The 25,263-nt window shown below is 41.0% G+C and overlaps 3 protein-coding genes across 3 annotated transcripts; 1 reads left to right on the forward strand and 2 right to left on the reverse strand.

The window, feature by feature from the left end:
- The first annotated feature begins 321 nt into the window (after positions 1–321).
- On the forward strand, positions 322–3,346 carry LOC111346066 (uncharacterized). Its single transcript, XM_088752876.1, has 5 exons — positions 322–933; positions 1,367–1,851; positions 2,199–2,359; positions 2,602–2,973; positions 3,327–3,346. Exons 1-5 carry the CDS (start codon positions 322–324, stop codon positions 3,344–3,346), a joined length of 1,650 nt encoding a protein of 549 aa, XP_088609002.1.
- A 19,570-nt stretch (positions 3,347–22,916) lies between these two features.
- Positions 22,917–23,726, reverse strand: LOC148735139 (uncharacterized). The gene has a single exon (XM_088752878.1). The coding sequence runs from the start codon at positions 23,724–23,726 to the stop codon at positions 22,917–22,919; it is 810 nt and encodes a 269-aa protein (XP_088609004.1).
- A 111-nt stretch (positions 23,727–23,837) lies between these two features.
- Positions 23,838–24,500, reverse strand: LOC148735140 (protein CFDP2-like). The gene has a single exon (XM_088752879.1). The coding sequence runs from the start codon at positions 24,498–24,500 to the stop codon at positions 23,838–23,840; it is 663 nt and encodes a 220-aa protein (XP_088609005.1).
- Positions 24,501–25,263: the final 763 nt, after the last annotated feature.

Here is a 25,263-nt window from a genome sequence, read left to right on the forward strand (position 1 = left end):
TTGAAGGAAGTGTTTACATGATATTTTACTGAATTTTATAGATTAAGCTACGGTGGCCCAGAAGGCTCAACGCAAATAAAAAATATACTGCAGCAAATAAAAAAAATCAAAATGCAAAAAAAAAAAGTACCGCAACAAAAAAATGTAAGGCAAACAAAAAATACTGCAGCAATTAAAATATGCAACGCAAACAAACAAAAAAAAAAGAAAACACAAAAAAAAAAAATTGAATCGCAACGCCAAGGATGACTGGGTAATAGTTCTTTCTTAGTTTCCCACCAACACTCGTTCTATCCTTAGCTTGTTCACCTTTCTGAAACCATGTTTTGCAGCGAATGTGGAAAGTCTTTCCCACAATTGGCAAAATTTTGTTCGAATTGCGGTTCTAAATCGACATCTCCTACTAAGGCTTCTACCATAAGATTTTCCAAATTTAGAAAAAGGAAAGAAGAAGAAAGAAGAGGAAAGTTAGAGCCCAAAGGGAAGAAACCGAAAGTGACTACTGCTAGTAAGAAGAAGGATGTTATTGTCAATATAGGAGTAATGAAATACTGTCATGGTGAACTTAAAAAGTGTAGAGGGAAGACATTGCCAATTACTACTACCACAGATGCAAGTGCAAATCAGATAAAGGAGAAAGCAGTCGCTAAACATACAAGTCACGATAAAAGCCTGCATGATGGATTAGAGTATGTTCTTCTTTACCTCGACAGTAGCAAGATAGTCAATATACCAGGATCTAATGAGCCCTTCGTATTAGAGAAATGCAGAGAAGAAGTTGGAAGGCAGTACAAGAGAATAACATTGTTTATCAGTACAAAATCAGATTTTCTGTTTTCCAAAATGCCCAAGATGTCAAACGTGGAAAGCGAATCAGAAACGTCCAGTGATGATGAAGAGTTGCAGAAGAGCATTTATGATAGCTCAGCTAAAGTAAGTGGTTAAAGTATATTGTTTTACATATAAATCAAAAAGAAGAAGTGGTGATATTTAGGGGAATAACGTAGGGGCATTTTAGATGTTAACTTCATTACCTAAAAGATTTCATTGCTTTAGGGGCCTGTTATTTAGTATTTTTAGTGATGACAGTGTTTATTCTTATACTTTTCTTTTGTCCTGTGGCGGGGGATTTAAAAGTTTTTTAGGAAATGTCAAAATCATAATTAAAACTTTGCTAATGCACTCACTTATCTATGCCAAGCCCACGGGGGGGTGGAGGTTGGGCAAAGGGTTAGCATTTTTTTACAGGGAGAGGATTTTTTGACAGAAATTATAAGCTAATGTGAGTTTATGAATTCTCACTCTCAGGGTCCTTCATCCAACTTAAGAAAAACAGCCCAATGTTTGTTGTGCAATTTGTTTGGAGGAAATATCTAAAGATGAAATTGCTGCCAAGCCAAATAGTTGTGGGGATGTTTTTCATGAGGTTTGTCTCAAAGAGTGGTTAGTCAATTGTGATTCCACTGCAAAATGCCCTGTCTGCCAGAAAGTCTTCACCTCAAGTGCAAGCACCTCCATTGCAAACAATACAAACATGAGCAGTTCAAACCAAAGCCAGAAAGATCATTTCACCCCAAATGCCAGCACCTCCATTGCAAACAATGCAAGCATGAGCAGTTCAAACCAAAGCCAAGTTTATCAGACATCCAATGGCCTTGACTATATGTATGTTCACAGACAGTATGGGGACATACTCCATGTTTCTGATGATTCAGATGGAGAGGAAAGTTATGAAAGTATTATACACATTCCTGAGGAGACTGAAGCTGATACAACAAACACATTTACTGAAGATCTTCAATTGCTGTGTGAATACAAAGCGCTTGAATTGGAAGAGAAATCCTACATGAGGTTTGATTTGATAAATTTCTCAATTTTAGAGGTTACTGATTGGGGGCTTGGGGGCAGGCTGTTGTGAGGGCTAGTGCAGGACTTTAAAAACGGCTCTGTTATATTGATAAATTTTGTTTAATGAAGTTAATGTTTGAAATTAAATGGTCTGAACTGAACTTTGGTAGATATGTGTATTAGTATATTAGGTGGACCGTCGCAGTGAATAAACAATCTGGGTGATTAATGGGAAGCCTGAAAATGGAAAAAGGAAATGGTAAAGTCTTTGCACATAATCTAATTGCACTTCAGCAAAATGATTACTTCAAGTATGGTTTATGTTGTCGTTTGGCCATTGTTAATGGTAGTGGGGGTCCCCAGTTTTTCTCTCCACCAGTTGTGGACTATCTTTTACACGGTGATGTTAAGCATGTTAAGAGCAATATTGACAGTATTCCTAATAAAGATGTAAAACGAGAGTTGAAAGAATTAAATAGTGTAGATGACCCAAAGTTATTTGAAGAGAAAGGTAACTTGTGAAGGTGTAGTCTGATTGTCCTGGTGAGTGTCAAGCCACTTGACTCTGATGATGACTTCCGCACAGGTTGTCGAAACGTCAGTCACTACCACCGACAACAGTCCTTCTCAGGACTACACTCACCCGGACGATCAGACTACACCTTCACATGTTACCCCCGGGTTCAAACCATTTACTGCAGAAAGGTAACTCTTATTTCAGTGAATCATTTCATGATATGGGCTATACCAAAGCAATAGTCTTTTCCAATAAGGCCGAGTTTTTAACAGCTGCCACAATCCATTACACTTTGACACCTTCTCTTGGTGAAATGAATCAGTTTATTGATGGGTTAAATGCAGTTGGGGTTTTACATATGCCGAGGAATCACCCCATTGAGGCAAGGAAAAAATTGGAATTTTCTAGTAGTACTTTAACTGCAGAATTAATAGATGGCCTATTTACTGTCAAGTTAGCTCCTGAAGGAAGCAACAAAAATGAAAAAGAAAAGACCATTCTTTTTTATTGGAACCAATTGTTGGAAGGTGTTGAACAAGGTCTTGTTAAGAGTGAGGTCTATGATAGTAGTACTGATTCCTATGTTACAGTAAATATTTCTCTTGAAGGTATATTAGCATTTTTAACAGGGAGTAGGAGTATCCCTCCATTAGGTTTACATCCCAAGCCTTCAATTGTTTTCATACACGAGGGGAATAAAAAGCTCTACGTTAGCACTTCCTCTAATGTACTGTATATTACAGTTACAGACAATCTGTTATCTAGTTATGGGTCATTTAAAGGAGATTTCATATACTGCATGCTTAACTCTCCAGGTTTTGGCATTGTTTAGAAAAAAGTTTACAATCATAGTCATGTGTTTTACGTTGCAGAATGTATAAACACTTTTTAGCAGGTGGAGCAACTTTGCCATTAGTAAACTAATCAAGTTGCAGTGTTTTAAAAATGTTACCTTTGATAGGTTTGACAGTTCTGAAGTAAATGATTAGAGTGGTTTTCATAAACAATTGAAACAGTCACTAAAATAATACACAGAAGTGATTACTATACCATTGTTTCCTTTTGAAGTTATTGACTTATGCACATACTACTTGATACAAGTTTCATGTATTTCTGAAAACAACTCTACTATTAAATGCAAGCAGATAATGACATTGTATGATTTTTTTAGAGCTCAAATAATATATACCCATGAAATTCCTTATAATTATAGTCCTATAACCTTTTCTATTTTTATTTCAACTATTATTAAATAACTATTTGACTTAAAGTACTATAATTTCTTTCACAGTTGAAATTTATCATGCATTTGTAGATTACATTTGTTTAGGGAATACTGTTCCATGGGTTTATATATTGCACTCTATGACAATTATGTCACATGTTACAGTTAAGTTGGGGTTGCACAAAGTTTATCATTTTACAAATAGTACAATGTAGTACATGTTATCCGTTTGTAAATTAACAAGCCTTGATGTTTATAAAGAATTAACAATTTTGTATTTGATAATTAAATTGATTACTTGATACCTGTGCTTGCTTATTTGTAGTCATGCAGTCATTTTTTCTTAAGTTAAGTTCCATAAACATACAGTCAAGTACCTAATCATAAATCTGAAACTATATCATGACAACTTCCTTTTGCTGTACATCTATAATTCCCTACTAGGGTTCATTTGCAGAGTTACCTGTTAGCAATAATTAATAAGGTTTTAAAGAGATGGAACGCTTCATCAGGAGTGTTTGGGAACTGAAGCATCTCATTATGCAGAACAAAATCAAAATACTCTTGGTATATAGCTGAATCATCGTCATCATCATCATCATTATCATCATCATGTACATATACTTCCATAGCATTTATCTTTTCAGCTGGAATATTCACCGTACAGTCCATACCATCAGAACGATGAGGTAAGTGGTAAAGTACATTAGGAATGCCAGGCACTGTGCTATACCTTGATGGGCGTATTCGATGAGTGTTCCAATGATGTTTCACTTTGTCCAATTCATCTTGAAGTACCCTTTCATAGCAAAACCACAAGCATTCCTTGCTAAGCTTAGTGTCCACTAATCCAGTGTTTACTATGTTACTGAAATTATCTCTCCACCAAGATGTTCTTGCTCGTCTTAGAGATGACCACCAACATTCGATTCTTTGATTTGCTGGTGATGTTCCATATCTATGAGATTTTTCACCAGCAAATTCATCAGTGCCTTCCTGCCTAAAATATGATTGGATAGCAGCCACAGTGCCATTTTCTGTGCCACAATCTGTTCTTACAAGAATGGGACATCCAGAGCATTCTCTGACACAACCAAGAAAAAAAACACCAATAACTTCTGGTTTATTATTAGACTTAGCCACCTTAAGCCAAAGCACTTTTCGGCTGTAGCCATCTATTGCCCCGTGTATTGGGAACCCAAATGGTTTAAGCTTATCGTAACCTTCAAAACCAAACAAAATATGGTATCAATAATGATTAAAGGGATGTATGATTACCATGTTAGTGATAATGACAATATATAATGGTGATGATCAGGAATATGATAATAATTTTGTAAGGCCCTGTTAGAGGAGAGAAGAGGAAGTCTTGATAATCCATAATGTTGCTTGAATTAACAATCAACAATTCTACTCGTGGTGAATAGAGTAGTGAAGCATTGACGTCATACTGACACGGCAGCGATTTTTTCTGGAGACAAATGAAATAATAATAATAATAATAAATCATATTTTAAGAGAACACTCCCATCACGTCAAGTGGTTTTAAGGAGGGTCCTCTATAACAAAATAACTGAAAGTTTAAAAGCTCAGATATACGTACATTCCAAATTAAAAATATACGAGAAAAAAAATATGTAGATATAATTATATACAAACCCGAGGGAATTTAAAATTGTTTCGTCCAATATAATCACACTCAATTGAGTCACTCTTGCAGTTTTTCTCTGTTCCCTCAAGTTTGTTTGTCTCCAGAGAAATCCTTGTTATGGTCGTCAAGCTGCAGTACTCTAAATCCTTGCCCAAAAGATGCCTATAATCCTTAATCTTAAAACCCTGAAGGCGCTCGAGGATGATCGGGGATTATGCAAGGCTGTTTACAGATGAATTTCAATCTATATCAATTCAAGTATAATACCGTCGATTTGCCAGCAAAAATTGGGACCACAACTTGAATATCATCGTCTTTTCAGACGCCGTCGTCTTCTTTGTTGAACTCCTTGCGGATTCAATTCTCTCAAAATGTTGGCAACACGTTGTCTTAAAACATGAACATGATGTTCTGTTCGCAATGAATGCCATACTGATCTATGTCCCTGAAGTTCCCCGTGTCCTGAACTTACACTTTGAATTAAGTTCCTCGGCTGTTGATCGTCAACAGATGACCCCCTTCTTCGAAGGCCGTATCCTCTTAGCCGTCGTTTCAAAGTTGCTAAACTTATGATAGTACCATGCTGCTCCTTTGAAAAATCGATAATAACTCTATTTGCATACCCTTGATGAAAGTGATCTATAATCCTACGCAGATCGCTTTCGTCCATAACCAAAAGCGAGTTCCAATTCATGCTGTTTTGGCGGGAAACTAATAACTATTACCCAGTCTTCCTTGGCGTTGCGTTCCAATTTTTTTTGTTTGCGTTTTCTTTTTTTTTTGTTTGCGTTGCATATTTTATTTGCTGCAGTATTTTTTGTTTGCGTTGCATTTTTTTATTTGCTGCGGTGCTTTTTTTTCTTTGCGTTCTGATTTTTTTCATTTGCTGCAGTATATTTGAATTTGCTGCAGTATATTTTTTATTTGCTGCAGTATATTTTTTGTTTGCGTTAAGCCTTCTGGGCCACCGTATTAAGCGTATTAAACTTCAGTCGCATCTTCATACTTTCACCAATCTTTTGCTACTGTTTCCTTCTAAACGACCAGTTTCACATGGAATGCCTCACAGGAACTTTCCGTTTACCTCGTTATCGAACAAACATGTTTTTCCATGGACACGCGACGATTAACTTTCAGTTTAATGCTCTTCGAACCATTTACAGTAAGTGACGGAAGTAGTTAAAGTAAATAAATGGGATCGGTAGAATTATTTCTACCGGTTTACTCCCGAGCTCCTTGTTACTTTTTCCTGTGAATCTGAGCTTGAATTATCTTTTATTGTCGTAGCTCGTAATTTTTCTTGTGGCCAAATGAAATAAACGGATAGTAACCATTTAGGCAATCTCTGTGTGTGCATGTTTGTCTATCATGCCCAAGTGGGTCTGCTGCAAAAGGAAACATTGCTACAAGTACAGCCCCTTTCCCTCTCTCCGGAGGCTTCCCTCTTACGAACAGCTGTGATCTCCCGACCCGAGAGGTCTCTTTGCAATTGGGAAAAAAAAAAAGAGTTGAGAGGAGCTGGAGAATAGTACGTGTGACGACACATTTTTGCCTTCTATGGGCAACTTTTCACTCATGAAAAAGTGAGGTATTAAATGGAGGATCTAACAGCGTAGCACAATATTCTGTAGAATTTGGCGAGACTTGCCGAGCCAAGAAGACATTTGTCATGACATCGTCGTGCGTGCTTCCGCACGTCTGTATACACAATGCAGCTGGCGTGCGTGTCAAGCTAAACAAAGTTCATCTATCTTTCTTAACTAGAAGAAGTAGTGTATTGAATTAATATGTTCTTATCTTGAAAGTGTGTCAGGGAAATGTATACGCGAAGCATGTAGTTTCGAGAGAATTTGGTTAAACCTTTTCTCCATCTGCTGTGTGGAGCGTCGCACACCTCGTAGTGAAAGTGTCACGTTTTTGGGGGCCAATACAGGTTTTGAATCCGTTTGATTCTTCAAAATTGCAGTGAATAATTTCAGGGAACAACAAAATCAACCTATTACCAAATGAACAGCAGGTCAAATGAAACAGCACATTCTTTACGCCGAAGCCAAGACAAGAACTTAAGGGAAGGCCCAAACCAGAATCAGATGACAAATCTAAACAAGGCCACCGTTGGAAGTTGAGCCTGAATGACGGCTTAGTACAGAACACTTAATAAATTTTCCGCCAAGGTACTGCCCTTTGAATCACGAGTCAAACAAAACCAGTTACTAGAATACATTACAGAATACTCAACAAGACTACCTTTAACAAGAGACTTGCTTTTAAGAAAATGCAACACCAAGATAACTCAGGAAACTCGTCGTGAGGGCAATTCGATCCTCACGTAACCCAGGACGTAAAATTAGTACTTTGTTATTATTATTATTATTATTATTATTATTATTATTATTATTATTTGAAATTCTTTTCATACGAACTAGATTATTATTATTATTATTATTATTATTATTATTATCACAACCACCACCACAATCATCATCATCATCATTATTATTACTTGATAAAAAGCCAATACTCTTTATTTCATTTTACACAGATCACTGTTTAGTGTAGGAGCCAGAGATATTGCATTACCACCTATGACCGTGAGGATGATTTGGTAATATCAACTAATACGTATGAGGCACGATCCTTCGCAGTAGATAGCGCTATTTATGCAATAGCGAAAATCAGACCTGAAAAAAATCAGGCCTGTACGGGATTCGAACCACTGACCTCTGCGATACTAATGCAGCGCTCTACCAATTGAGCTAACAAGCCAACTGGGAGCAGGCCGTTAAGTTGATTCGTAATAAACCCGTGATGATAAATACGCATGATGCACGATCCTTAGCAGTAGATAGCACTATTTATGCAATGGCGAAAATCAGACCTGAAAATCAAACCTTCGCTATTACATAAATAGCGCTATCTACTACGAAGGATCGTGCATCATACGTATTTAATACCGCAGTTCAAAATATATGAACTTCATATATCCATTGTATCTGATTTATCAAGTAAGTTGAAATTGTAAATTGGCCACAGTAAAGAGTTAAAAACCTGACGTTTCGAGGGTTAGCCCTTTGTCAGAGCGAATGTGGGTTATGTGGGTTTATATGCGGAAAGTGAAGCTATTGGTGGGGGCATGGCGACGAGAAAAACACGAATAAATTAGTAGAATGAAAAGCGTTCGTCGATACCTGTGGGATTAAGGGTGCCGATTTGGAAGATAAACTTTTGTTCCAGAGTTTTGCAGCTTTCCGGGTTACCGAAAAGACCGCAGATTGCCATATGTTGCTTAAAATGATTAGGTAGATTTAAGTGTCTAGCGACTGGTTTTGATGCGTCCTTGTCATTCCTTTCTACGCCGCGAAGGTGTTCTCGGAATCGGTCATCTAGTCGTCTTCCTGTTTCGCCGATGTATACACCACTTTCATAAATGGCTGCCGGATTGATATTCTTTTGTTTAAATTCAAATTAGCCTCACTTGCCTCGCTTGAGATAATGTATTCATTTGAATTTTGAACTGGAGAACGAGGCCGGAAAGGCCAATTTAAATTTAATCAAAAGAATTTTAATCCGGCAGCCATTTATGAAAGTGGTCAATAGCTTTTTGCAATAAGTGCAAGTTATGCAAAAGATGACGTTGACTGAGGTGCACGTGAAGTGATCGGTGATCTAAATGGATCGTTTGAGTCTCGATTTTTTTTTCAGCGTTGTGAATAAAAGGACGAGTTTTGCATCGTGCGCGAGCGCATTTAAAAGTGCCGGGTTGGTCATTAGTTTGTAATGAACTCCTGACCAAAAAATTGCCCATGTTTTTGTCGTATTTCAATGAAATGAGTGGAGGTTGCGAAAAGATAGTGCCAGTATCTGGATCGTTTTCAAGTAATTTAAAGTTTTAAGAATAATGGATTTAACTGAGTGGTTGTGAGGATGAAATGTGAGGGTAAATGGAATGCGGTCGGAATTTTCCTTCAGTGACGTTTGTAATGCTGACTGCGGATCGATAAGTTGGGCGCGGTGGTGACCCGCTTGAACGACAGAAACAGGGTAACCACGTGTTTCGAAAAACTGGCACATAGACTCTGATTTGTGAAAAAAATCAGAGTCATCTCTACCTAAACGACGAAGTCTTAGAAACTGAGGAAAAGGAATGGAATTCTTCACATGAGAGGGATGCGAAGAATTACGGTCTTTTCGTCCAAGTCTTCGTCCAAAAGAGATGTAGTGCCCATAGTGAAAAGAAGTTTGTCTAGGCCAAGGAAATTAAAGTCACGAAAAATTTGAAGAGCGTGTTGGCTGTCTTTAATATATGATGGTATAACTTTTGACGATGGGAGCCATAATTTTGTCTAAATAGCTGGAAATAAGTTCGGTAGGGCAACTGCAAGCCGAGACAATGGGCCGACCCGGGTTGTTAGGTTAACCTAACAACCCGGGTCGGCTAATTTTCTTGGCCAAGACAAACTCCTTTTCACTATGGACATTACGTCTCTTTATACCGTCAATCCTAATGGCGAAGGTCTTCTGGCCTCAAACATTTTTTTGATCAACACACTGCTGTTAAGGAACCTAAATCTGAAACACTACTTCGCTCAGCTGAACTAGTGCTCACACACAATTGTTTTTCATTGGGGGACAACTTTTTCAAACAAACTAATGGCGTAGCCATGGATACCAAAATGGAACCCTGCTACGCCAATCTTTTTGTAGATTTTGTCGAACACCAATTTTTCAGCCAATACAACGGCCCTAAACCTGAACTCTACGGTCGCTACATTGACGACTGTATCCGCGCTACCTCTTCTAGAGAGGAATTAACTCAATTCATAATCGCAGTCAATTCCTTTCACCCGGCTCTCGAATACACCTGGGAAGTTTCCGACCACTCTCTATCCTTTTTAGACATCAAAGTTTCATTTGAAAGCAACGGATTATGTACTAGAGCATTACAAACCTACAGATTCACATAATTACTTGTTGTATTCATCTTCGCATCCATCTCGTGAAGAATTCCATTCCCTTTTCTCAGTTTCTAAGACTTCGTCGTTTATGTAGTGATGACAGTCTGATTTTTGAGTAATTTTTTTCTTGTTTGGGAAGGTTGTAGTCGATATTGTCCGAAAATATGCCGACTAAGTGTATTGTAGAAGGATGTAGCAACGTGCAAAATTTGCAAGAGGGTATCGCGCTTCATACATTCCTCGTACAACGCACCTAGTCGGCATATTTCGGACAATATCGACGACAACCTTCAACAAGTGAAGGTTGTGTGAAGGTTGTGTAAAGTTTACTAATCTTGTTTTCCAACGTGCGTTTTACAGTCATGTTTGTAACTGCAGTTTGTGTGCAACAAGTGAAAATGTGTGAAATGCAGACTTTCGTGTTCTCGATTTGACGTCACATTACCCGCTAGAGCCATTCCTCTTTAAACTCGGTCGTGGGGGCAAGATAATAATAATAATAATATTAAAATTTATAGTGCGCAAATTCCATAAAATGTTCAAATGCGCATTACAAGATGGCGGTGGATTTTCCGTATTTTGACTAGGCACACAATTAAAGATTTGAGCAAATTAAAAATTTTTTGCACAGAAATACTCCAAAAAATAAGCTTATTTCGTTAAGCGAAAAAATTGTTGGGTTTAGGTGCACTTTAAACTAAGTTGCCACGTGTATTATTAACTGTCACTTCTGAAGATGTATGACGAAACGTCAAGTAAAGTTTACTAATCTTGTTTTCCAACGTGCGTTTTACAGTCATGTTTGTAACTGCAGTTTGTGTGCTATTTCTTATGAAGCTACGATGGCCAAAGAGAAAGAATGTTTATGATTAGTATATTTTGTTGAGCTTAAAAAAAAACTATATGTTAGCGTATAGATTAGTGTATTTTGGTGTAGTGTAATCTGATCAGCGCAATTTGGTGCATCTCTAAGCAATCTGATTGAAGCATCTTTTTTGGTGTATCTCAAAGCAGTGTAATTGGCGTAATTTTTTGGTGTATCACAAACCAATCAGATTGTAGTTTTTTCCGATGTCGCACCAATCAGAGCGTTCTTGCTAATTTGTGGTTTGACAGGTCTTCAAATTTCAGCGAATCAACGCGTGACTCTGGGAGAGTGGTTCGCAAATTAAGGAAACGTATTAGTCGTGTAGAGAAAGCGGCGGAGTTGAGATCAACGTACGACTATGGTTATTCTTCGTTCTAAAGGAGACTGAGTGGAACATGGGAAAAGTTCTCATCAAATATTGCTTGAGATGTTGATGGGAGCAGAGTTAATAGAGGGTTCCCTCTATTAACTCTGATGGGAGCAACTTCAGAATACCCGGCCGCTATTGACTGTGATGAATGGATTGCTCCCGCGGTCCCGATATCGAAAAATAATGTTAAAAGAGAGGACATTTAAACCAGTGGTCCTGCATTCCAGCTTTCCTGAAGTCGAAGAATAATAAAATGATACGGCCGTTAACTAGTGCACCCGTAATCCCGCGCTCACAAAGTCGAAGAATGATATAACGAGAGGGCCGTTAAACTAGTGCTAGTTTAACGACCACAAAGTCGAAGAATGATATAACGAGAGGGCCGTTAAACTAGTGCTAGTTTAACGGCCCTCTCGTTATATCATTCTTCGACTTTGTGAGCGCGGGATTACGGGTGCACTAGTTAACGGCCGTATCATTTTATTATTCTTCGACTTCAGGAAAGCTTGAATGCAGGACCACTGGTTTAAATGTCGTGTCTTTTAACATTATTTTTCGATATCGGGACCGCGGGAGCAATCCATTCATAACAGTCAATAGCGGCCGGGTATTCTGAAGTTGCATAGAAAGCAGAGAGTTGTTGTCGATGGTCATAGTACTGAATATGTTTCTATAAATAGGGGTGTTCCTCAAGGTACAGTCCTGGGGCCGGTCTTATTTCTATTTTTATTAACGATATCAAAGCTGTTAATACTAATAAGAATCTTCTAGTTAAATTTGCTGATGATATAACTATTAGTTTACCAATCGAGGCAAATGTAGGCTTAGATGAATCCGAAACGGAAGTCCTATCCTTTATTGAATGGTCCGAGAAGAACTGCATGAAAGTCAACTTGACGAAAACATGGGAACTTCTTTTACGAGGAAAGACTTCCAAGACGCCTCCTGAACCACTCGAGATCATAGGGAGGAAAGAAAAACTGAAACTATTGGGTGTTACCTTTGAGAAAGTGCCAGTTAATTGGGACACTCGTATTGATTATCTACTTAGTAAGGCTAGCACTAGGTTGTATATTTTGAGAATATGTAAATATTATGGCTACCCTATTGAGAATTTGGACTTACTTTCTCAAAGTTTGATTCTTTCAGTTTTTACATATGCTATTGAGGTCCGGGGGTGTGCTTTTTATAGTAATTATTTAAGTAGAATTGATAAGCTCTTTGCCAGGTGTTATAAGCTGGGTTACTGCTTAAAGCAACACAGTATCTTGGATATCCGTTGTAATAGAGATAAGAAATTATGGCAAAGGATCTCTTCCACCAACACTGCGTTGAGCGATCTCTTACCTCCCCAGAGAACACGGCAGTTGAGAACTAGGTCGCATAATTATATTTTGCCTAAGGTTCAGACTAGCCGTTTTAAATCAGTTTTTATTAATAGATGTCTCTTCAATAGTAATTAATACCTTTTCTTTTTCCTTATTCATTCTATTCATGTTAATTGTTGCACGTCTGTATGCACAATAATTCTTAATAAAGACCTTTATTATTATTATTATAAGAATAATTAAAGAATAGGTGAAGTTTACCAAGTGTTGACGCAGTCCTGCGCTTACTTTATTTCGTTTTCTCGACTGAGTGATCTTTCATTTCTATACTGATGAATTCCATTATTAATTTCGCTTAAAGAACAAGGTAAGAATGACATCTACAAGAATTGTGAGCTCATCTACCCAGTATAATGACTGTCCTTCGTAAGGACTTTATCGCTATGATCTGTCGGGATTAGGAAGGTCTTCAGGGAATTTCTTCTACCAATTGCAAGTTAAAATGTGTATGTTTTGTGTAACGCTCCTTCAATTATAACGCAGACACCGTCAGCTAATGGCCTAACACGAATTTAGCACCAGAGCGTTTTGTTTTGGATGGGCTAGTTTTGCTGACCCTGGTAAAACTTACGCAATGCATTAGCATAAATTATATTTCATTGATGATCTTGGTTTTTGCCCTGTGGCTGCTTTCTTTGTGGAGGTTGAAAAGACCATCAGGTTAAATTTACTTTCTGTGTGGACTGCCATGTTAAATATCCAATTCTTTTCTTCTAAAAGTTCTCAGTGAATCAAATATTGTTTAAACGATACTTTCCCGCTGTAATTGCGTGTTTTCTTTTCACTCGCCAGTATGGACTAGACTTTCTCAAATGAAATGCCATTTTTCAGTAAACAACGTAAATTTTACGGCATAATTCTGCCTCACTGAAAAATATTTCACGGGGAACATAATGGTACAGTCGGTCAATTTTCCACACAACTCTCACGTGCTTAGACGTTTTCTACCAATAAAATTCGTTTTTAGCTACCTTGGACTTTACCCCATTGCATGTCAGCTCCCTGTAAACAACCTGCATTTTATCACACGCACAGGGCAAAGTCCAGACAGGCAACAACCAACGTTGTTATGCTTTCAAAAACGATACTTTTATCCTCGTTCAGTCTATTTTCATTTGTTCGAAGAACGGAGACCGGTAAACATTTGGCCAGAGGCTGTTGGAAATAAAATAGAGCTTTCCACTGCAAAATTATATGGAAGAATATTTTGAGCGACTGTTACTAAACAAGAGGCAATACGGAGTCTACATTCTGGCCGGATCTGCCGTTCTGCGGATTGAATTGCCCATCAGCCACGTGGTCTGAGCTAGGTAAACAAATATGGCGGACGCCATATCGAATATCGAACAACGCCATTGGAGACAGCGCGTCACCCAAGCCGAAAATAGACTGGACAATAAGAAATAACTCAGAAGGAGATGGTATCTAGTGCGATAAGCACGCCTGCTTGTTAAAGCCAAATTGCGGGAAGTTGAAAATTCCTGAATAAAATAAACCGGCTCGATACCCTTAAATGATCCTAACTTTTTCACTGTTGATCTTAGAGATGAATCCTTCTAATACAATAGGCAATTTACGAATTACTTTTGGCCTCTTTTTCAAAACGAGGCCTGGTGGTCAACCATTCTTGTGAATGAAAACTTGTAACCGTATGAAAGGATGAGCACCAGGACTCGTTTTGAAAATGAAGCCAAGGGTAATTCGGAAATGGGCTATTCGCAGAAGACAAATGCCCCGCGCCTTCAAGGCGGAGATGGAGTGGTTTGCGAAAGGCTTTCATCAGCCAAAAACTAAGAGTGAGATATGCGCAGCAACTATTGATTCATTTCAAGACATGATATGGGATAAACCCTTCGACGATCTTCTACCTACTTATGGTGAGTATTTTTTTTTTCCATTTGGAGCTACACATTAGCTCATAAAAGGAGGCAAACCAACTTCAATTTAATTCGAAAAAAGGGTCACAAAGGCTGAAAAAATCTTTGCAGATAATCCCGTCGCGATCGAAAATTACTGTTGCGTGATTGTTGTAACGCTTTCACTAACTGAAACATCCTCTACGGGACTATCGTGATTTGAGAATTCACTTAAATGCCCAGATCCCAGTTGGCTTTATAGCTGAAATGGTAGAGCACTGCACCGGTAAAGCAGGGTTCAGGGCTCGTAACGTTCAAAACCTCGATGATCTGCAAAATCTCACTTGAAACTAGAGCATTTTAGGAGTATGCTAATTTAGACCATTTAAGGAGATTATAATACTATTTCAGAGGTTTTTTTCATCATCGATGGCGGGAAATAAAGGATTTTGAAACAATAAATCGGTTGAAAGCCATAAATCTAGAGAATGGGTTTCTTTGCAAATTTTTTAAGCATTATTTTCCACGTGCAAAACGCTATTGTCTTTTGGTGTCATCAAATTAATAACAACGAACAGAACATAAAATGTTCCCAGGGGGGACACCTCTTGTTTGATGCATATAAGTCCTTGAAATTTTTATCAGTGAAATCTTCGGAATAAAAGAGGGAGATACAATACAATCAATTGACTTCTTGTTTTAGGTCTAACACCAAATGAGCTTGCACGCATAGCTGCATCAGGGAGTCCAGGATGGGTATCTCACTGACCATACCGCGTGGGTCTTGAATCAATTAAATACTATGCAGCAGGAGACAATTAGTGTTATATGTCCAAATACAGTGGTCACCATCGCAAATGAAATTTCAAGGAAAAGAAAAATGTTCAACTTTGGAATCCTTTAGCGAATAGTTTTTCCTGTGAATGTTGAAAAGAGAAATGGGAAAACGTTCATTGCCGGAGCCAACAATGCTGGTAATCACTGGGTTCTCGTAGTTGTCAAGCTTCGGCCCTTTACAAGAGAATCATCTATTGTGATAGACTTGCTTGAGATCCCCCATCAAATATTCTTGATTTGGTTAACAGCTACGCAGATCATTTTCCTCGTGTCGGAGGTTATGGTGACAACCACGTGTCCATTGTTCACTCTCCTGCAGCTTCGACCAATTTAAGTCACCAGTGTGACTGGAGATGTCGTAACTATCCGCTTCAGACTTGCAGTGACATATGCGGAGTTATTGTGCTAATTAGTGCTGCCCTGGTGACTTCAGACAAACCCCTCTTCCAATACCTCCTTGGCCCGCAAGAAAAAGAGGTAACCTACCTTAAACTGCCAACCCAACATTCATACTATCTGAGAAGAGTCCTGATGTCTTGGTTTGCTGAGGGCAGTATAGATATAGATTAATAGATATAGATTATGTTCGTCTGCAGCCCAACTGACATGATTATTTTCCTTCCAGGAATGATCACTCTTTTTGCCTTCGCCCTGACACGGCCGTCAACTCCAACAAAAAGTTGAGGCTGTCGCTGAATTCGAAAAAGTCAGCATCACAGGTTGAAAGTAAAACTACTCCTCGCTCAATTAAGGCTACAAGTAATGAGCAGTCTAAGGGTGAAAAGTCTTCGCCATCAGGCAAGTACGCTTCTTCTCCACAGTCAGGAAAGACAGCTATTCCTTGTTCAATGAATAACACCGCCAGTCATCAGGCATCTCCCATTAGAAGGCCCTCACCATCAGAAAAGGCCACTGCACCTCCTCAAGCAGGAAGTACAGCTAGTCCTTGTTCAACCAACGCCACTAATAATCAGCCATCTCCCCTTGAAAAACCTTCATCCTCGCATACAGTTCCGTCTTCACAAGCTGGAGGCCTAGTCATGCCCTCGTCAACTCCTGCGATTTCATGTAGTCGGTTCAAGTGTGAGGCCTGTGGCCTGCAACTTAGCAGAAGAAACTGTTGACACAAGCATAAGATGAGAAAGCACAAACTGTCTCACGAAACTAGTAAGGTCACAGGAAGCAATCATACTGTTTGTACTGAATGTAGAGATGAAGAATCAAATTGAGACGAAACAGGCAACTGTAAATATAGTGTACCCCCATATTTTAACATCACATGTATCTGAAGCTATGGCCACTTACTTCGAAAGAGACTATACCAAACGACCGCGTGAATGGGCAAGCCGCTTCCGAGAGGGAACACGCGCAAACACGAGCATGTTTGTGGAAAGCTTTTATCACACTCTGACGGAAGTTTACTTTGAAAGAAGGGAGAACAGACGAGTGGACCATCTCCTTTTCAAACTGCGGAAGATCTCAAGGGACAAGGCATATGAGCAATGGATAAAGGCCGAGAAGGGAAAGGCTACTGTTAGGCAACGAGAGAACATGAAATAGCACAAGCAAACAGAGTTAGTACCAACAGGCGCGCTGTCAAAAAAGGACAGTCGTGTAAAGGAAGTTCAGTCGTGTAAGGAGAAAGGGAAAGTTTATTGTGTGCGACGAATTTCAACTGTGTGTACCTGTTTATTGAGATGTTCCTCCTACATGGCTTGTGTGCACTCTTTCGACTGCACATGCTTGGATTACTCTATCAGAGGTTTCGTGTGTACCCACATACCTGCCGTCTGCCTGAGTGACCCTATCCTGTGGTCAGAGGCATGTGACGACGACGAAAAGGACCACGATATCGAAATCATTGAGGAAAAACTACAAGGCTTAGCGAGTTTAGTTCCCATCAGCAAAGAGCAGAGAAACTGCACGGAACTCGAAGACCTTAAGAAAAATGCGCTTCGCACCATTGGAGAACAAACAGAAGTCAGTCAAAATACGCTGAGTAGCGACGCCATTCACGCAGCTCTCTGTCACGTTTGTTCCGCAATATCAGTGGCAAGAGGACTTGATGTGATTGGCAAAGATCATCAATATTTAAACCCAAAATTTACCCTTCAAATAAGCTTGCAGAGAAACGTTTCTTTTCCACGAAAAGAAAACGAAAACTCCAAAAGAAAAAACCTGTCATTTCGCAGTCTACAATAGAGGAGGTAAACAAAGTTGATCTAGAGGTATAGGCTTTCTGCTTTAAGGAAGATGGCTCTGGCAGTGAGGGAAGCTTAGTTGGCTGGGTGGAGTGCAGTAACTGTGCAGTGTGGGTACAGACACTGTGTGACTATGTTGAAGACAAAGCTAACTACGTATGTTGTATGTGTCGCTCTTGAGGAAGCTCTTATTTTTATAATTTTAGTATACCCTGTGTATGGCCTTAATTGGTGACTCAGATTAGACAGGGCTTGACTTTCAAACTAACCCTTGAGGCCAGGTGGCTGCTAGATTTTTTGGATTTGGTTACGAGCATCAGTTTTCCAGTCCCCAAAAATTTTCTAGAAAGTTTTGCAACTGAAAATGAGAAACTCACGAGGGATCTGAAGAAATAGAAAATACAAATGTAAAAAATCTTAGTGGCCAACTGGTGAGTTGCGAGCACAAAAAGTTAGTTGCCACCGCATAAAATCTAGTCATGTTGGCGACCCCACAGGTTGCAATGTTGTCAAGTTCTGTCAAGATTATGTTTCTTGTTCTAACATAACTTACTGTGACAACAAGTGAATAAGATGCTCATTGCCCAGTTGACATTAACCCTTTTCTATCAATCTAAGCATACATTGGGCAAATAATACCCATAACTGTTTTTATTTGTTTCTTGTTGAAATTAAGGGACAACATTATGTAAGTGTGTACATTGCAAGGCTGTTTGATATGACACTTATTGCAGCCTAAAACACCCACAATGATTCCCGATTTCCATTGCAGTGAACCGTTCATATAACAACAAATCCGAAAAATCCAGCATTCGGCTCCAAGAGTAACACTGAAAATGTGTCGATCTTTCAAGATCAAAACTTGCTCAAGAAATCAAAAGTTTGCATTCAAAACACACCTCATGGCCAGATCTTGCTGTTTGGCTGGAAGATGCCTTCTCGCTTTATCCGCTAGCCCTTTTTCCTCCTTTCGACGAAAGCTAGTGTCGCAAACACAACCTTTGCCTCGTTTATGACGAAAAGAATTCTGGGAAATTCCAGCACAACTCGAGAAGACAACACCTCATATCTCCATTTTAGCCAGTTATTAAAATCGTGTCGGGCCACCCAGTCCTACCAGCAAAATATCACATCGATCGAGACTTTTGCCACTCAAAACTGGCCTAAAAACCCTTGGTAGGTCCTGGTAGCCATCCACAGACGGGCCAGAGACACGACTTCACTTGTGAATTCGCCAAGGTTGCATGAAAGCATTTTGGCGGTCCAGTCTACATGAAACCACCTCTCACCTCTGTTTTCTTTCAGAGGCTTGCTTCTACTCACATTCCAGCTTAATGATGCTGTCCTGAGGGTTTCTGTAGAGGGAAAATGGCTCGAAAAACACTTATAAACGTGAGAAAACGAATCGATTTGAACGTATCCAAACACGAGCGGGGGATCTAGGCCATGTGCCCCCAAAGTCTGAGCCCACGGTGTCTCAAAACTGCAAATATTGTAAGGGTAATTCATATAAAGACAAACAAAGTGAGCTTAAGTTTTGTATGGCCAAATTATAAGGTTTTTTGCCGGACGGTAAAGAGTTAAGGGTCTGTGATTCCTAGAGGAAGCACAGCTACCTGAGATGTTATCTTCCTCACAGTCTTGACAAGCACAATTTCTCAAATATTATTTCTCTCTCTTGCTTGCCATCATACCCTGAATTATTTGCCAAGAAAAGTGTTTAAGCAGTTAATACTCTTGATATATACTTGAACACTGTTCAATAACAAAATGATATTGCAACACAATAGACCTCTTCCATAACAAGGTCAAATAAGCATGAAACTACTTTGAATAAAGGCTGATAGTTTCTAAAGAAACTGTTTGGGGCTTCTACCATAAATATCCCTTGCATGAGAATCGAATTTTTCAAGCCCACATTGCCTTTACAATAGGTAGCAACTGCAGTACATCCTATTGTCAAGACAAAATTATTGAAATTTTTGGCTATAAGTGAAAAAGGCTCTATTCTAAGGAGGTACAGTACTGATATCCTTCTATTGTAGCTTCTTGACGAATAGTGCCAGAGTAACTTTCACTGTATTGAAGTTCATAGTCAGTCTCGAACACATTTAAAAGTGTGGGTAATTCTGTTTGCATTAAAAATGATCGTCTGGCTAACTGAGACAAACTTGAATACAACTGATTTCCAAAATTGATTATTGACACCAGATCATTAGCAGAATTGATTCCATGTTTGTTATTGTAAATCAAAGAACATAAACTCATTGCAACACACTGTTGTCCTGAATTTTGTCCAAATACCAACTCATTAGCTTAGCTATATGGTGCCGTTATAGTTTTACCAGGGTCAATGTAGATTGGAGTAGGACCAGGGTTTTTCTCTATATCTGAACTCAGTTGGTATTTACAATAGTTTGATACGTGTCTGACTCTTACAAAGACACATGGGTCTATTACAAGAAAACATTGATAAATACCGACCTGCTCTATACTTCAATTTAATTATCCTTTGATATACCAACACAGAACAATTCAACAAATACTTCTTCTCATGTTGTGTAACTTTATATGATCTTATCCTCTTCGTATTAACCTTTGTAACTCTTCTAACCTTCACATAACGACGTAACCAAGAGGAATTCGGTATACTCGGATACGCTCATAAACAAATTCCTTCAGTTTTCTGCCCTTTCTTCTGAGACGTTTCAGAGCAGCTTCTGGTATTCTACTGGATTCTCGATCACGTCTAAATACACGGTTGTGTTTACATGTAAACATAATATGAGATAGCTCGTTTGATATAGCAGGTTTCGCTTGATATTTCTCGATAGAAGGTTCACTCGTAAATTGATCTCTCGTAAAGCTCGCGGACCGACCCGTTCCCAAAACGTTCCACAATTTTTAGTGCGGGTCTACTGATAACGATGTGTGACTTTCTATATAAACTGAGCGTAATAGCCATCGAATTTCCTTCGCGTACATCAGTCCACGAAGGCAGCCATTACTTTACCGAACCAAGAAGGTTAGCACTCATCTCCATATTTCAGAATGACGTGACGTCATACACCCGTTCCGATGCGACTTCGTTCAAACTTCGGAAAAAGTAAAGTAAAAATGGTGGAAGGTTGTGGGAAATCAGAGATCGCTTTACAACTAGTAGCTATTACTAGTATTGTGTCGGAGAAGTGACGGTAAGCGATTTATTTTCTACATTTTTCCTTTCTACGGAATTCTCACGTTTTTAAGTGAGAGAAATACAGTCGTTTAAACGTCGTTTTGAAAAATTATATGGAACGCGGCCCCATACTTCAAAATGACATTCTAAGAAATCGCAGTTTCAAGGGCTGTGAAAAATATCATGAGGCACTCTAACCAATCAATTGGTGGCCTCTGACGTCCTCATAAAGAGTGAAGGTGAATTTAGGGATTGGAAAAATGTAACAAGGAACTATAGTCGATATTGGTATTTAACGACAAATTAAGGTACCAGACTGATTCAAATCTTAAAATGAACTGAACACAACTATCCAAAATTTAGTTTTGAATTGCCATGTTGCATTGGATTAAAAGTCAATGAAAAGGCAGATCTGTGGGCAGTATCTGCAGAGAAAGGTGGTGTCAGGAGTGAAGGTGGAGGCGGCGCGGGCTTTCCTCCTCTGACGCTTGTCTTCAAGTACCTCACGTCTATCCTTCTCAAATTGAGCAGTGGCTTGGTTCATTGTGTGGCGCCAGGTACCACGGTCTGTGGCCAGGTCAGACCACTCTTTGTGGTCGATGTTGCAGGTCCTGAGTGACTTCTTTAGGCTGTCCTTGAGCCTCTTCCTTGGAGCCCCTCTCTCACGATGTCCGATTGAGAGTTCACCGTACATGACAATCTTAGGTAGGCGGTGGTCTTCCATTCGGGGAACATGAACAGCCCATCGGAGCTGGCGCTTCAGGATCATGGCTTCAATTCTGGGAATCTCGGCCTGCTCCAGGACTTCGACATTGGTGTTGAAGTCACAACAGTGGATGTTGGTGCGCAGACAGCGCTGATGGAAGCGCTCGAGGAGGTGGATGTGGCTGCGGTAAGTTACCCATGTCTCAGAGCCGTAGAGAAGGGTGGTGAGAACGACAGCCCTGTAGACGCGAATCTTTGTCTTGCTTTTCAGGCTCTTGTTGTTCCAGACTCGTTTGAATAGTCTGCCGAAAGAACCGTTTGTCTTTGCCAGTCTGTTGTCTATTTCATTGTCCATCTTAGCGTCGGATGAGATGATGCGACCCAAGTAGGTAAACTGCTGGACTGATTTCAGTTCTGTGTCGCCTATGCTGATGCGGGGAGGGCGGTATTCTACCTGAAGGGTAGGCTGGTGAAGGACCTCTGTCTTTTTGAGGCTGATCTCAAGGCAAAAAAGCTGCGAGCTATCTGCAAAGCATGATGTAATGCGCTGAAGAGCTCGCTCAGTGTGAGCAACAAGGGCAAGGTCGTCCGCAAAAGAGAAGATCTCGTATCAGCCTCTCCTTAGTCTTTGTGTGAGCACGGAGTCGCCGTAGATTGAAGAGACTACCATCCAGACGGTACCTGATGTACACCCCTTCGTCAACATCCAAGTCCACACTAGCTTGCTTAAGCATCATGCTGAAGAATATGCCGAAGAGGGTCGGTGCCAAGACACAACCCTGCTTCACGCCGTTGGAGATAGGAAAGGGTTCGGAAAGGTCACCATTGAGTCTGACCTGGCCGCGTTCGTTCTCATGCAGCTGAATAACCATCTGTAGAAATTTGGGAGAAACCCCAAGACGTTTGAGAATAAGCCATAGACCAGACCTACTCACACTCTCAAAGGCTTTTGTAAGGTCAACAAAAGTGACATAGAGTCCTTTGTTTTGTTCACGGCACTTTTCCTGGAGTTGGCGGAGGACAAACACCATGTTCCTCGTGCCTCTATTGGCTCTGAAGCCACACTGGCTCTCGGGGATATTTTCTTCGGCGATGGTTGGTACGAGCCTGTTAAGAAGGATCCTGGCAAGTATTTTGCCAGCGAATTTGCCAGAGTAGTGTGATGCCCCTGTAATTAGAGCACTCAGACTTTACACCCTTGTTCTTGTACAGGGTTATGATAGTAGCATCACGAAGATCTTGTGGCAGCTTGTCCTGCTCCCAGCAACAGACGAGGAGAACGTGAAGTTTTTTAAGGAGCACCGGACCCCCATTCTTTCAGATTTCTGGTGGAATGCCGTCAACTCCTGCTGCTTTGTGACTTTTGAGTTGATTTATGACTACACTCAGTTCATCGAGGGTGGGTGGTTCATCGAGCTCCTCTTTCAGTGAGAGTTGAGGAACACGATCAATGGCAAAGGCCTGCACAGTGCGGTTAGCACTGAGGAGGGTCTGGAAGTGTTTGGACCAGCGAGCGAGGATGCTGGTGTTATCAGTGAGGAGAACCTGACCGTCTGAGCTACGCAGGGGGCTCTGGACCTGGTGGGTAGGGCCATACACTGCTTTCAGCGCCTCGCAGAGGCCTCTATAGTCAACCGCGTCAGCACACAGCTGAGTTTTCATAGCCAGGTGGTCCCACCAATCGTTCTTTATCCCTCTGAGTCTGCGCTGTAGAGCACTACATGCACATCGAAAGTTAGCCCTCTTCACAGGACAGGTCGGTTGTGCTAGGTGGGCTTGATGAGCTGCCCTCTTCTCTGCTAGTAAGTCCAGGATTTCCGTTTCATTTTCATCAAACCAGTCCTGGTTCTTCTTCTTTGAGTGCCCAAGAACTTCTTCAGATGTTTTCAGGATGGCCGATTTCAGGTTCTCCCATAGGGTGTTAGGGGTGGGGTCAACAGCCTGGGGGACTTCGTCGAGTTTCAGCTGCAGGTCTGCCTGGAACTTGGCTTTCACCTCCTCACGGCACAGACTGCTGACGTTGAGTTTCTTCACAGGGATACCTATCTTCTTTGGTTTGGGTTTGAACTGCAGTTTGAGCTTGCAGCGAACCAAACGGTGGTCAGTATGGCACTCAGCCCTGGGCATCACTCTTGTGTGTAGAACGTCTTTCAGGTCTCTCCAGCGCACGAGCACGTAGTCAAGTAGATGCCAGTGTTTTGAACAAGGGTGCATCCAGGTTGTCTTTAGGCTGTCTTTTTATTGGAAGACTCTGTTGGTAATGACGAACTGATGCTCTGTACAGAGCTCGAGCAAGAGGCGCCCGTTGTCGTTACAGTTTCCAATGCCGTGTCTTCCGAGGACCCCTTTCCAAGCTTCGGAGTCCTTTCTAACTCTTGCATTAAAGTCGCCAGCAATGAGTACCTTGTCGACTGCAGGGGTGTTGTATAAAAGTCTGCGCAGATTGGAATAGAAGCTGTCTTTGTCCGCAGCATCTCCCAGTAGGGTTGGGGCGTAGACACTGAAGAGTGTGAGATGTTGCTTGCCCTGTAGTGGTAGGCGCATGGACATGATGCGGTCTGAGTGACCTGTGGGTAGGCCATCGAGTTTGGAGGCGATGAAGTTCCTCACCATTAGTCCCACTCCCGACTTGCGTCTCTCGTTTGATGGTTTCCCAGACCAGAAGAGAGTGTAGCGAGCGCCATGTTCTTTGAAGCTGCCCTCGTCAGCAAAGCGGACCTCGCTGAGAGCTGCTATGTCGATGTTAAGGCGAGAGAGTTCGTGGGCCACAAGGGCTGGACGGCGTTCCGGACGGTTGCTGTTAGCCGTGTCCAGCATAGTCCTGACGTTCCAACAGGCATTGTTAAAGACCTGTTTGTTTTTCTTTGCTGATTTCATTCTTGGTCGGCCGCACGATAACATGCCCGTTGATCGCGGCTAGCCAACTGGGTGGTGATCAAGAGGCGAGCTTTCTTTAGGCGAACCTTTTCTATCGCCCCTCTCCATGTGGAGCAGGCAGTGCTCTACCTAAATCCTGGTCGCTCAGGATGCTGCCGAGTGGTGTCGACGCCTCCAGGTCGACAACCAGGCGACCATCTGTCTTGAGCCGCTTGCATGTAGGATCGAGACTATGGCCTCCAGTGACATCTTCCACTTGCCACTTTCGCCCCTTTCCCATCGCTGCAAGGCTTGGAATGGTTGGACGCAGAACGTAGACGTGTCCTTCGGCCTGCGCTAAGGATTGTTTGGTGAAGTACAGTGTGCGCAGACTGGCCCCACCCTTTAAGCACGAGGTTCATCTGCCATGGCCTAGCAAGCTGGGACGATGACAGAGAGGTCCTCGGACCGTAGGTTTTACTTCGGAGTTTCCGTCTCCTAGGTGGGTTGCCGACCAAGGCTATTGAGCCCCACCTGCCCGTGGGTTTATTATCGGAGTTGCCATCTCCTAGGTGAGCAGCCTTCCATGGCTGACGAGCCCCACCTGCCCGGAGCAGGCCTGGTTATACTGCGCCAGGCACCCGCAGTCGTCCTCTCCTTTTAGTTAGAAATCCAGGGGGCACCACGAGGAGGTTGGAGTAGGACTCGATCGAGGTCTGCGCCACTCAGAGGATGTTTTAGGCCAAGCTATGGTGTTCACTCATAACCGGCATCCAGTGACTATGTGGACTTCCATTTGCCCCCAACT

Source organism: Stylophora pistillata, chromosome 3 (assembly GCF_964205215.1).
Source record: "Stylophora pistillata chromosome 3, jaStyPist1.2, whole genome shotgun sequence".
Classification (NCBI taxonomy): Eukaryota; Metazoa; Cnidaria; class Anthozoa; order Scleractinia; family Pocilloporidae; genus Stylophora; species Stylophora pistillata.